Genomic DNA, 12990 nt, shown 5'->3' on the forward strand with positions numbered 1-12990 from the left:
ATCTTTTTGAGCTAACCAATTTGATATTTTGCCATGATAGTAATGTGGTATGGTATTGTGTTCATAGAAAATCATTTCATGAGTTGTGATGGATTTCATGAAGTTGAAAGATCATCAGATGGATCACATATGCACAACTCAACCGGTAGAAGGTGCAATTTGGAAAACCAGTTTAGAACCTGATAGGCAAAGATGACCTAAGATCTATGACTCAGGGAAGTTCACGGCCATGTTTTTTGATTTGTATCAGACTTGTTGGACACATAGAGAGAGCATGTGTCTATGGTTGTACTGGTATGATTGTGTCTTTGGAAGTTCTCATCAGTCTAGGGTTGTGAGATATTTCAATGTCTATCCAATTTTTACTTTATTGAAATCACAACTAGACCACCGAGAGAGTTGTCTACAAAGAGGGAGAGTTACTTGCATAGGAGAACATGCATTTGGTATCGGAGAAGATACAATTGGTATCAGTGTCAGCTTCAACACTTGATATCAACAAATTGGGGTCAGAATAACTTTTTCATTTCAAAGGGGAGATGATGCAGTCTGACCGGTAGGTAAGTTGTATTCACTGACACATGTTCCTTCAATTGGTTTCAGACTTGTATATGCAATAGGTTTCCAGTTTGTATATACACTTGTTCATTGAGCAATTGGTATCAGTTGGTGGTTGAGCTCTCCATCTCAAGTGTTGTGATTTGAAAGGATGCAAAGTTTGAAGGTAAAAGGAGAAGAAGAATCTGATAGACACAAAGGAGAAGAGAGATCCTGTCAGTGGCCTTTGCCATTGTTGTCAAAGGGGGAGAAAGAATCTGTAGTATGCCAAATACTACATGTGTGAGAATCCATTGCACACACAAAGGGGGAGAAATAATCTGTAGTATGTCGGATACTACATGTGTTTACATCAATACCAAAGGGGGAGATTGTTGGCATTATGTTGTCATTGATGTCAATCAGTATGGTAAATTGATGAGCAATGTTGTCATTGATGCATAACAGAAATGGTGTCATTGATATCAACTAGCATAACATGTCACTGATAACAAAGAGAATGTCATCCAACATAATGCTCATTGGTCATCGGTACACAAGTTAGTGTTGACTTGTGTTGAAGACATGTATTGGAGACCAGTATTGGATAACAACTGGTAAGTGATATGTTTGTAGTGCATTGTTGCCAACTGGCAAGTGAGCAAGTAGGGTGAGCTAATGAAGAAGTGGCAACCAATATGTTGTTGGATGTTTGGATGTGGAATAGCAGGACTCCCACCAAATAAAGATGCAGCCACTGGATGAAGAAGATATCACAGGAAGAGGAGAAGACTGACAGAGACTGTTCCCAACGAGATTATATGTGGTTGTTTGAAGATATGCCTGCTCAAACAAGGAAGCCATATTGGTGCATTGCAAAATGCATATGTCAAGGATCCACTCCCACCAATAAGTGGTGATTATCTCCTATTGTGCATGGAAAGCATCATAGTCCTCTGAGATAAGACAAAATAGTTAAAGGTAGGTGATTGAAGGCTCAAACCGGATAAATCGGTGAAACACTAAGTTGCCTTAGGTGCATGAAATTAGAGGTGTGCATCGGATTAGCAAGGGCAGACATGATGAGTTGTCGGTACAGAGAAGGAATGATAGGTTTGTCACTTTGACAAACCAGTTGATAGGAGAACCGGTCTATTGATGAAGGAAAAATTGAAGTAGTTGCAGACAAAGTGTGCAACTAGATTGAAGATAGAGAAAGGTGTTGCCATAGATGCAAACAAATGGAGATTGTTGAAGGTTGATGGCATGGTGTCATCAAGGTGGTTACCAGTAAGCATGTCTACTAATAAATTTGACAAGGTGCAGAAGTGAAAGGCTCCCATCTATTGAAGATGTGCATGAGATATCTTGGCAAGTGTGATGACCGATAAGGGTTAGTGCAAGAAGCTAAGTCCACTTTTTGGCCAAAAAGTGGAAGTGTTTTCCCTGATTTTCAGATTTTGTCTCATTTGAGCTTAAATTTTGAAACACTTGGAGATGGAATCTTGGAAAAAGTCAGTAATATAAAAGATCGTCCTCTGAGTTTACTTTCCAAATATGTAATTTATTTTAATATTCACATAATAAATAATAACTTTTTGGATAGAGTTCTAAAAACTATGTTTTAAAAATGCCTATTTCAGGACCATACCATGCATGTGTACGACCCACACTTTTTGACACAATTAAAATTATTTTCTCAAACCATTTTGGGAAATGATTTGTAACACACTGAGCATTGATGAGCATATTTTTCTATATTTTTTTAAAAATATTTTTATAAATTAATTTTTAAATGACTGTAATTATCTTTTTAAAAATTTGACGTGTACGACCCACATAATTTGACGTAAACTTAACATTTTTTATTTTTTATTTTTTTAAATAGAAAATAATTTTGTGTAGATTGATGAAATATAAATTTTTTTTTTGAAATTCATTAAAATAAAAAAGTTATTAAATTAACAAAATTAGTTAATATTTCAAGTTTCTGGACCTGATTTAGTATAAATTAAATGAAAAATAGTTAAAATAATCAATTTTTAAATAAATTTACATATTTAGAATCTAGACAGTATAATCTGAAATGGGTTTTAATTTCGTATAAAAATTCTCTAATTATAGGCACGTAAACTATTTCAAAAGTTCATATTTGTGCTTTCATTCATGGAGATTTGAATTTGCAGGTTCATGTCTCTAGTGTGGCCATCCCAAGCCTATCCCGGGCCTAATCCCGAGCTAAGCGGCGGGTTGTGGAATCAACTTCCCTAGAACGGGTCCCCGTTATCAAAAAAGGGCGGCTTGTGGAAAAAAAGGGTAAAATACAATTTAGAAACGGGGGCCCGTTTTAAAAAAATGGGCCCTTGTTTTGTTTAAAAGCGGGCCCTTGTTTCAGAACAAAACGGGGGCCCATTTATTTTTGCTTTGAGCCCCCGTTACCTTTCGGCTCGGGGGCCTGAAGCATAAATGGGCCCCTGTTTTTTGAAAACAGGCCCCCTTTTTTAAGAGCGTGTTTTCCAACGCATGAACTTCCACGAATTTGTGACTCATTACCTTGCACTTGCCGATAAGGGTGTCCCACTGAAAGAACCATAAAGTACAAGTTTGAAGGAAGACTGGTTAGGGTTGAACTGGTAGGGTTAGAGAATTGGTAGATGAACCTAGTTGTGTGATTGGTTGGTGATCTTGTCTAGACCGACATAGAAGACTTAGCAGACATGGATACCAACAAAGTTGACACGCAGGAGACATGTGTCATGCACACTATGGTTGGTGAAGTGTTGTCGGTTAGGTAGGTGGTGATCGATCGACATTGAAGTCAATAGTATGAATCACGGGTCAAGAGAAGAAGGGTGCAGCTTGAGACTGATCAGAGGACAAAGCTATGACTTAGTGGCTTCATGATCGAGGCCGAGTGTCTAGGTGTTGATCAGGGTAGGTGAAGCTATCTATGTGATCGCTTCATGGTGTTTTGACAAGTGGAAGTTGTCGTGTTTGCTAAAAATAGCAAATGTGTTCTAGATGCAGTGTGATTGGTAGTGATAGGTGACCCATTGCAAGTGGTTGATCTTTGAAAGGAGATCTGATTGGATTTGGTTTGCCTCGAGGTTGATGAAGGAACCCTAGCGTGCTAGAAGTTTGAATGTCGGTCATGGTGGGAAAACTTAGGTATAAATATGCAGATCAAAGACCAGGTCTATTGCTGTTGTACGAGAGAGAAAAGCTGGTGAGGGAAGTGAAACCATAATGTTAATCAGTCAAGTTCCCATTGCAACTCATAGAGGAGACTAAGTGTGAGAGTGAGAACCGGTTAGAAGAGTTCAACTGGTAGGGTAAGGTAATCAATAGACTATCATTGAGTTTAACAGTGAAGTGAACCAATGGTGATTGAACCAACATAGATGATTACAAAGAAGAGAAGAGAAAAGTGAGAATATTGTGAAGATCTGGTAAGCTGAGAACCTGCAGTGATCAGATAGTAGGGAACTGGCAGAGTAAAGAAGACTAGTGGTGGCTAGTAGCAGTGTGTTAGAGAGAGAAGAGAACCAACAAAGAGCAGAGTACTGACAAAGAAGAGGTAGAGGTTGAACCGGTAAGGTTGCAACAAAGAAGAAAGATTACAAAAGTTACAAAACTCATTTGTAACCGGGATATTAATTTTGTATTTATTATATGATCTTGTAATCACTGAGTTGGAGCTTAGTGCAAGGGTTGGTGCTCCTTAGGTTGGTGCCCTAAATATTGTAACCATTGTTTCATTGTGAGGCTGGATTGGAGTAGTAAACTCCAGTAGCATTTCTCACCGAGGTTTTTCCCATGTTGGGTTTTCCTCGTGCATATGATGTAATGTGATGCTTCTTTTGTGTGTGGTTGCATTTGTGTCATCCTCCTATCTAACCATTTTTCCTCGTGCATCTGATGTTATGTGTTGTTTCTTTTGTGTGTGGTTGCATTTGTGTCATCCTCCTATCTAACCGGTATGTTTGCTTTGTGTTAGATCTGCTAAGTAGTATACACACACTTAGGGGTAAAAAGTTAAAGTTTGGAAACCACTGATTCACTCCCCACCTCTCAATGGCATCTTGTGTTCAACATCTTCATCGTAAAAGCACACACTATCAACATCAAGCCTTGTGGGAGTTTCCATGCCAAGGGTTTCATACTTGAAGTAACATTTTTCAATTCAATATTTTTTTATTATTGTTTAACATCTATCCTCTCTAAAATACATGCACTCTTTTTCATTATCATAGCTATTATGAAAGTGAGAACAACAACATAGGGTTTGACTTAGACAATCCTCTATACAACACGATTCTTCTCTATTTTTTATTTTTTGTGTGCAGATTTAGATCCAACAACAAAAGTGGTATAGGAGCACAAATATAACTAATATAAGTTTGTTCACAAATATAACTAATATAAGTTGCAACAAACTTTGAACAAGCCAAAATATTTAGAGTAATTCACTAGACAACCCTATCATACTTTTTTGGGTTGAATTTTTGGGAGATCATTTTAGAGTCTTTTGACCGCACTTACTCAACTTTGCCAGTATTTTATTTCACGATCCTTTACTAGATGGGAACATCATAAATAGTTGGATGGGCCGGTTCGATGGGCTAGTTCGATGGTTGTTTACAAATTAGCTGTTTTTATCCATCTGATCCTATTCTTGATCCAATGTGGAGACAAGGTATGTTTGTTATACCTTTTATGACTCATTTAGGAATAAAGGATTCATGGGGTGGATGGAGTATAACTGGCTTGTGCTTTTTAGCAGCTATCTGGCATTGGGTATATTGGGATCTAGACGTATTTTGTGATTCCCGTATTTAGATTTGCCTAAGATTTTTGGAATTCATTTATTCCTCTCGGGAGGAACTTGTTTCGGATTCAGAGCATTTCATGTAATGGTTGGATACTAGGATGGATTGTACGCATGTCCAACACATTCTACTCTAGTTTTCAAATGGGTATTTACTCTCTCTATTCTAATTTTCAAATCTAGGTTCCTTTTCATATCTGTGTTCTAGATTAAATTTTCATTCTAAATTAAATGCATCCAACACATTCTACTCTAGTTTTCAAATGGGTATTAACTCTCTCTATTCAAATCTAGGTTCCTTTTCATATCTGTGTTTAGATTAAATTAAATTTTTTGTCATATTAAAATCAATCATTTTTCTACCATTAATCTAGATCTCATTCACAAATTTTCTTCTTCCTGTATTTGTGTTCTAAATTAAAGAGACATTAATCAATCATTTTTATATCATTAATTTAAATCTCATTCACATACTTCACAATCTCAATCTTAATGCAACAAAAACAAAAAATTCAAATACTTAACTCTCTTAATGCAAAGAGAGGCAAAATTCAAATACTTAACTCTCTTTTTAGTTATTTTACGACAGTAACTAAACCATAGTTGAAAAACTTGGACTCGCCATGGACTCGGCAAACCAAAAATTTGGACTCGGACTCGGACTCGTGAAAGACTCGACAAGGACTTGGCAAAAAAAAAACCATAATTTTACCAAAAAACATAAAGAAATTAATGCATTTAGAGAATATAAGAGCCATAATTGAAACATTACACATGTCACATATTCATAGTTTCAAACTTTCAACTCTAAAATGTTTAATACCAAGATTTCTTCAATGCTAATTATGCTTTTATATGGAACCTAATCAGACTCGGAGGTTAAATTTTCTCTACTTCCATCGGCGCAATTTCCCCCTATATTTTTCGACGGGGGTTTGGGGGCAGCGCACCCAAGTTGGAGTCAAGGGGCATCGCCCCTTGCGGGATCAAGGGGCAGTGCCCCGCGAGGCCAAAAATACTTTTATTATTTTATAAAGGCGTCGGTGTTATTTTTCTTTTATTTTTCACTCCCTCGGTTATGCTAAATGAAGGCAATTTAAAAAAAAAAAACTCAATTTTAAAGCTTGCATGACTTTTTTTCTGGGTTGCGCGAGTCCATCTGAAAGACTTGCGCAAGTCCTTGCAAAAGACTCGCGAGTCTTTCAGATGGACTCGCCAGGACTCGCCTCACGAGTCTTTGGCGAGTCGACTTGTGACTCCCATGAACTTCCGAGTCCATGACAAGTCCACGAGTTTTAAAACTATGAACTAAACCTTCTTGTATCTCAAAGTTACCATTATTTGTATGTCATTGTTCTTTAAGTTACATTAACTTAGGAGATCTCAATTTAGAATATGTCAATTCCCCATCGTTCAATTGATTAAAACACCCAACGCCAAAGCAACGCAACATAATAGATTTGAGATTTCCTAGTCCCTAAGAAATCTGAAAAGCGTTTAAAATATTATCTGGTTAGAAAATTCTTTTGGATTAAATGTCCCCTTATTTTTATTAATAAACTTTCTTTCGTTGCTATAAAAATTATTTATAGAGGTTATTTCAAAATGAGAAAAAAAAAAAGCATTTAAATGTGGATAACTGCTTAATTTTGAAAACACAGAAGGTTCCCAAAAACTTTAATAAATAAAATACATAATTTAAATATCTTCATGAAAAAAATCAGCGCTGAAATCCCATAATATGATTTATTGATTGAATAATTCACAAAACAATCATTTTTCAGAAGTGCCTTTTTCATAAATGATAATTAGCTAAAACAGACTGTTAAGTAGTCACAAATAATCAATCCAGCACTACACACTAAACCTTACAGAAATATATTGCTCACTAACTAATAAAAAAAACATAGAAATTGGATGGAGTAATATAATTCATTAAAACTATATAAATAATAAAAAGAGAATGGAATTATAAATTTATTATCAATTAAAAGTAGTCCTTATCAACAGATATGGCATAACAATTCACCAAGTGGCTATTTCTTTTGTTGGTGGCAACGGTAGAATTTGCCACTGGGCATACCAGACCAACTTTGATAATCGTAGAGGAATGGAACTACTCAGCAGACTTCAATCCAGCCTGCCTTTTACATTATACTAGATAGAGACGGAGAGAAAAACATCTGAATATGTAAACATAACCTAATCATTCAAGCTGCCACCCAAATCTTACATCCTTGCTTTGGCAATAACAGTATGATCTCTGCCATTGAGATCTAATGAGCCCAAATTTCCATTCCATGTATCCCCTTTGAACTGATCTTCAGTCACTCCTGAAGATAAAGCATTGTATAAGATCACACAAGGCTTTTCAATTTATCAAAAAAGTATTTTAATCTCTTTGAATATTGAATAAACATGATAATAGTTAAAAAGTGGAAGCTACAAATAAAATTAAACGTACAAAACATTACCTTTACCCATGGAAGCAGTTGCAGAAATACCACCTTGCACAGTCTTGAGAAGAGAATCATAATAATTAGCACCAGACCACTTCTGATGGGCAAGTGTATCAACTCCATTAAGCCTTTCCTGCCTCTGAATCTGCTGCACATAAGCCAACATACCTCTCTTAGCATAATCTCTAGCAAAAGTATCAATAACCAGTGCATCGGCATGGAATCCAGCCAGAGTGATGAACTGCCAACAAAATCCCAACTGGGCTATCTGTGGAATGAAGTTTTGCATCTGCTCATCACTCATGCGAGCAGCATCCCAATTGAAGGAAGGTGAGAGATTGTAGGCCAACATGATCTCAGGGTGCTTAGATTTCACACCTTGTGCAAACTCCTTGCATTCCACCAAATCAGGGCTTGAGGTCTCCATCCAAATGAGATCTGCATGGGGAGCAAAGGCCCAACCCCTCATAACAGAAGCCTTCACAGAGCCTTGGAACCTATAAAATCCTTCTCTAGTTCTTGGAAGATCCCAATCCCAAAAGACATTAGACACACCCAGTTTATCAGCCAGCTCTCTGGCCTCAAAATGGGACAGTCCATCAACCTTATCAAACCACAGATTAATCCTGTTAGTCTTCTCCTTCTCCTGAATGTTCATGTTCCTAAGGGCATCCCCTACAACCTCTGAGAAAGTTCTCAGATTTGCCATGCCCGTCCATCTATCTTCCACAGCCTGCAAGTCATTACCAGTCTTGCCATTTGCCATGGCCTCTGCCAACACTGTAGCTAGAGGCTTACCCTTAAGACTAGGGTTGGTGACCCCCAATATAAAAGGATGGTCCCTCCCATCAACGTTAGTCTGAATCAAGTTAGCAGCCACAGCATCAGTTCTAGCCACCAGAACAATCTCCACACCCATTATATCAAACTGCAACCTAGCAGCCACCAGTCTATTGATGTGCTCTGAAGTGGCAACCAATACCTTCCCTGCCATATGACCACACTTTTTTGTCACAGATGATTGATCTTCAATGTGCACTCCTGCTGCACCTCTTTCCACAAACAGCTTACAAAGCTTGATTGTTGCAGTTGCACCTCCAAAACCAGTGTCCCCATCTGCAATTATGGGCTTAAGGTAATCAACATAAGGAGTCTTGGCTCTTTCTTCTCTGCTCATATTCATTCTGGCTTCCTTCTGCTTTCTGTCATGGAACTGCTGAGCAAAGAAGAGGTGTTCTACTTTGTTAGGGACTGTGTCATAGGGATAGTCTGCCAGATCAGGGCCTGGCTCATTAGTGGAAGTATGTGTGGAAGAACATTGCCAGCCAGAGACATAGATAGAGTCCAAGTATTTGGCCATCATGGCCACCTGGACCGGGTCCAGGCACCCAAATGTTCGAGAGGCCGTTTTGTTGGCTTGGTGGCTTTTCAAAGTACTCCATAGTTTCTTGGCCATGGAGTTTGAGGCATAGCTTTGGCGCATGGTGCCCCTCAAACGAACAACGTCCCTTGCAGTGTAGGGTCTGCTTGTTAGGCGGAATCGATCAGATGCCCACCATGCTTGCATTTCTGCTACTTCTGCTTCAAAGCTTGCTTCCTCCTCCATCATCTAGGAAAAAAAAAATCAGTTCACAACTTTTTACAAAATTGCATGGTATTCTAATCACAGTTTCATGTTACCTCAAGAAGTTGGGCTTCTCACATTCAGGTGTTTTAATACTCTCAAGTATCTTCTGTTGATGATTTGAATTTCACATGACATTGACAAGGTATTTGAGAGGAGATCTAGGAGTAGATGATTTTTAACAATCAGAATATTTACACCTCTAGGAACCAAAGAAAATAATAACATAATCAAAACTTCTTATTCCAGCCAATTCTCTTAGTGGCTTGAATACTAGACCTAGTCTAGAAAAAAAGCTTTGCTGACAGGACTTATAATCATACATTATTTCTTTCCCAACGAATATCAAATTGTAGATTTAGTTGATTAGTTGATATACCTTTAGGTGTTTAGCTATTTTTTAAGTATATTGTCTTCAATCCTTTATCTGTAGTTTAAAAATTTTGTATTGAAGAATGCAGCTTAAAAAGAATAAACATTTACCAAAAGGTGGTTGAGAATAAGAGAGCTCATCACAACATATACTGCCAGCCAAGAACAAGCTGCCATAAATGATCTAGATGGCCCAAGACTTGCTGGGGCAAACAACAACAAGAAAAACTCATCTAACCCACTATGCTGAATACATTCAAGTTAGCAAGACTCGTCCTTGATAACAAAACAATCTTTAAAATTATGCTTGGCAAAGCTTGTAACTTGCCCTTTGCCCTTTGATTTGTTGTCATTATCTGTAGTTGACAATAACTTCGTTTATTATTCATTTCTTAACCTTAATGAACGTCTCTCTAGTGCTAAATTCAGGTTTATAGCTCTGTAACTTCTATATCTTATCTTCCATGACAAACATTAAAAAAAAACTACATTCAAAAGTACAGTAGTAAACCACCTAGTACACCAATTTAATGTACAGTACTACAAGTTCTTTAACTCCCCAAACGTAGCATCAAGTATTTTCTCAAAGGGAAGTTATATATTTGAGGAGAAATACAGAAAAAAATGCTCCAAAAAACCAACAATAACATTCTCCACACCTCAACAAGCATTGTCTCTCTCAATGATATCAAAATCAAACAAAAACAATCCCACATACCATTGAAGCTGATGCAGAAACGTTGTGAGCCATGATCATGATGATGAAGAAGATGAAGAAGCGTGGCAGAAGAAAACTTGTAACTACCCAATACCCAGAACAAACTCTACCAGTATACCAAAAGAATTGCAAAAACAACACAAGAAAGATGCTCAGGCAAGAATGCAATCATTCTTATTTATAACATCCAATATGTGGATAAGCGAGCGGATACAACGTGCTGCCCATCCCCAATCACCACAAACAGACGCAACTCCATTCATTCTTCCACGTAGAAAAGCAGTGTTAATTTGTTGTGCTTGACGTCCATTTTTCATCTTATTTTGCAATTACTTTCCTTCATCTATTTGAAACTTGTGTATTCGCAAGAATCCAAAGTTATAGTAATCTGTACCAGGGTGAGTATTCTATTTTTAGCCCCCCATTACGGCAACTACCTCATGAATTTACAAGATTTCTATATTTAGGGTTTCCATATTATAATAATTCGAAATGGAAACCTTTATTGTCATCTAAATTCACACTATCAGGTGAGTTTGCAGTGTTTTGACTAATTAATTATACTGTTCAAGTTGAGTTTGTTAATTTTTGTGGGATGACCAATGGCAAATTAAGACAATAATATGTGAAAACTTGAGTTTTTTTTTAAAAGAATGGATAATAGTATAATTCGAGTTGATCTTCAAGGGTTCTCACTCTTTTAATTTAAAATGAAATTTATACAATTATCTTGAGTTTTACTAGTTTCAAAAATCTTATGAATTCAAAATAAATTATGGATGATCCATTTGAATTCAATGACAAATTCAGGCAACAATATTTAGTATGAAGTGTTTTTGAAAAGAATGGACAATAGCATAGCTCAAGTTTTAATCCTCAATGGCAAATTCAGGCAACAATATTTAGTATGCAGTGTTGTTGAAAAGGATGGACAATAGCATAACTCGAGTTTTAATCCTCAATGGCAAATTCAGGCAACAATATTTAGTATGCAGTGTTGTTGAAAAGGATGGACAATAGCATAACTCGAGTTTTAATCCTCAATGGCAAATTCAGGCAACAATATTTAGTATGCAGTGTTGTTGAAAAGGATGGACAATAGCATAACTCAAGTTCTCATTCTCTTACTCCAAAATGAAGTTTATACAATTATCTGAAATACCAATTTTCTCTAGAATCTAATGAATTCAAAATAATATGTTGATTGAATAAAAACAACCAAACAAAATTATACTTTTAAAAAAACTAGGAATTTAGATGCCCAAACTCTGTGGAGACTTGGTGTTCGAAATCTGAGACTGTTTACACCGTTGGAAAGATCTCCAAGAGCTCTAATTTCAGTCACTAAAAATCATTGCCTTCGGCTAACAATTTTTGGAGACCGACAATGGTATTGACCCCAAATTCTGCTATAAAGACCTCTGAAAATGCAAATTACATAAACATAGAAAATATGGAAACATTAGATTTTCATTTTTTTTCATGTATGTTTGTACCATCATTCTCAATCAAGATGAAAATAAAGTTCATGTCGCAAGAAGTTAAGTATATATTTAGTGGAAGAATCATTTTAAAATAAGAATATAAGTCCATATTGAAAACTCTTCTCAATACCACCTCAAGCTTAAATTTTCTTGAATAGAACAATAAAAAAACATACCAGAACTTCATCAAAAGACAAGTATTCTCCCTACTATACTTCTTATATAATCCAAATAAAATAGTTCAGAAATATCTTATATTTATTATATATGCAAACTAGTCGGTTGAATTTTACCAATCTGATTAACTCAGTCAGTTTGGATTTATATCAGATAAAACCTAATACATTGTAATCAGTCGATACAAACGTGCCAGATGTTTAAACACAGACTGTTTTGTGGAGGGTTTTGTTATAATTTGAGATTTGAGTTTTGTAATGATTGAAGAACCTTTTTGGCAGAGGTAGGATAACTTAACCGTAAAGGTTGCTGACAGCGAAGTGTGGATAAGTGTGGAGCCTTTAAAGCATGAATAATTCATAAAATATAAAGCTCCACCGCTCTCTTCTGTAAAGGTCCAACGGAGCAAAAGATTATACTTTTTGCACACTTGGCCCTGAATGCATGCATCACTGACAATTTATATTATAGTGATTTAAGATTGCACATACCAATGTATATCACCTGCAACTTGCAAAGATCGAGCGATAAGTTTAATATTTTTCCTCGATATGAGTGTGGAGGAATCTGGTGAATATAGATTTGTTTTAAAATTGTAATCAAAATATATCCTTTTGTGAGGAAATAATTAAATAGTAATAAAATTTTACATTTTTGGGTTTATAGCATAAAATATATTTGTTGGTTCTATAAGAAATGTTGTGTGGAAAAATAGATGCAGAGTCATTTTTTCAAACTTATTTTACTAAAAATTAGAAAGGAAAATCACAACAGCAATAAAATATATTTTA

At 36.2% G+C, this 12990-nt stretch overlaps 1 protein-coding gene across 1 annotated transcript; it reads right to left on the reverse strand.

Moving 5' to 3' along the window:
• Positions 1-7315: 7315 nt before the first annotated feature.
• LOC131041648 (isocitrate lyase) lies at positions 7316-10701 on the reverse strand. Its single transcript, XM_057974805.2, has 3 exons — positions 10539-10701; positions 7840-9433; positions 7316-7698 (listed from the first exon to the last, which is right to left on the reverse strand). Exons 1-3 carry the CDS (start codon positions 10575-10577, stop codon positions 7595-7597), a joined length of 1737 nt encoding a protein of 578 aa, XP_057830788.1. The 5' UTR covers positions 10578-10701; the 3' UTR covers positions 7316-7594.
• Positions 10702-12990: the final 2289 nt, after the last annotated feature.

The sequence above is a fragment of the Cryptomeria japonica genome, chromosome 8 (genome assembly GCF_030272615.1).
Source record: "Cryptomeria japonica chromosome 8, Sugi_1.0, whole genome shotgun sequence".
Taxonomy (NCBI): Eukaryota; Viridiplantae; Streptophyta; class Pinopsida; order Cupressales; family Cupressaceae; genus Cryptomeria; species Cryptomeria japonica.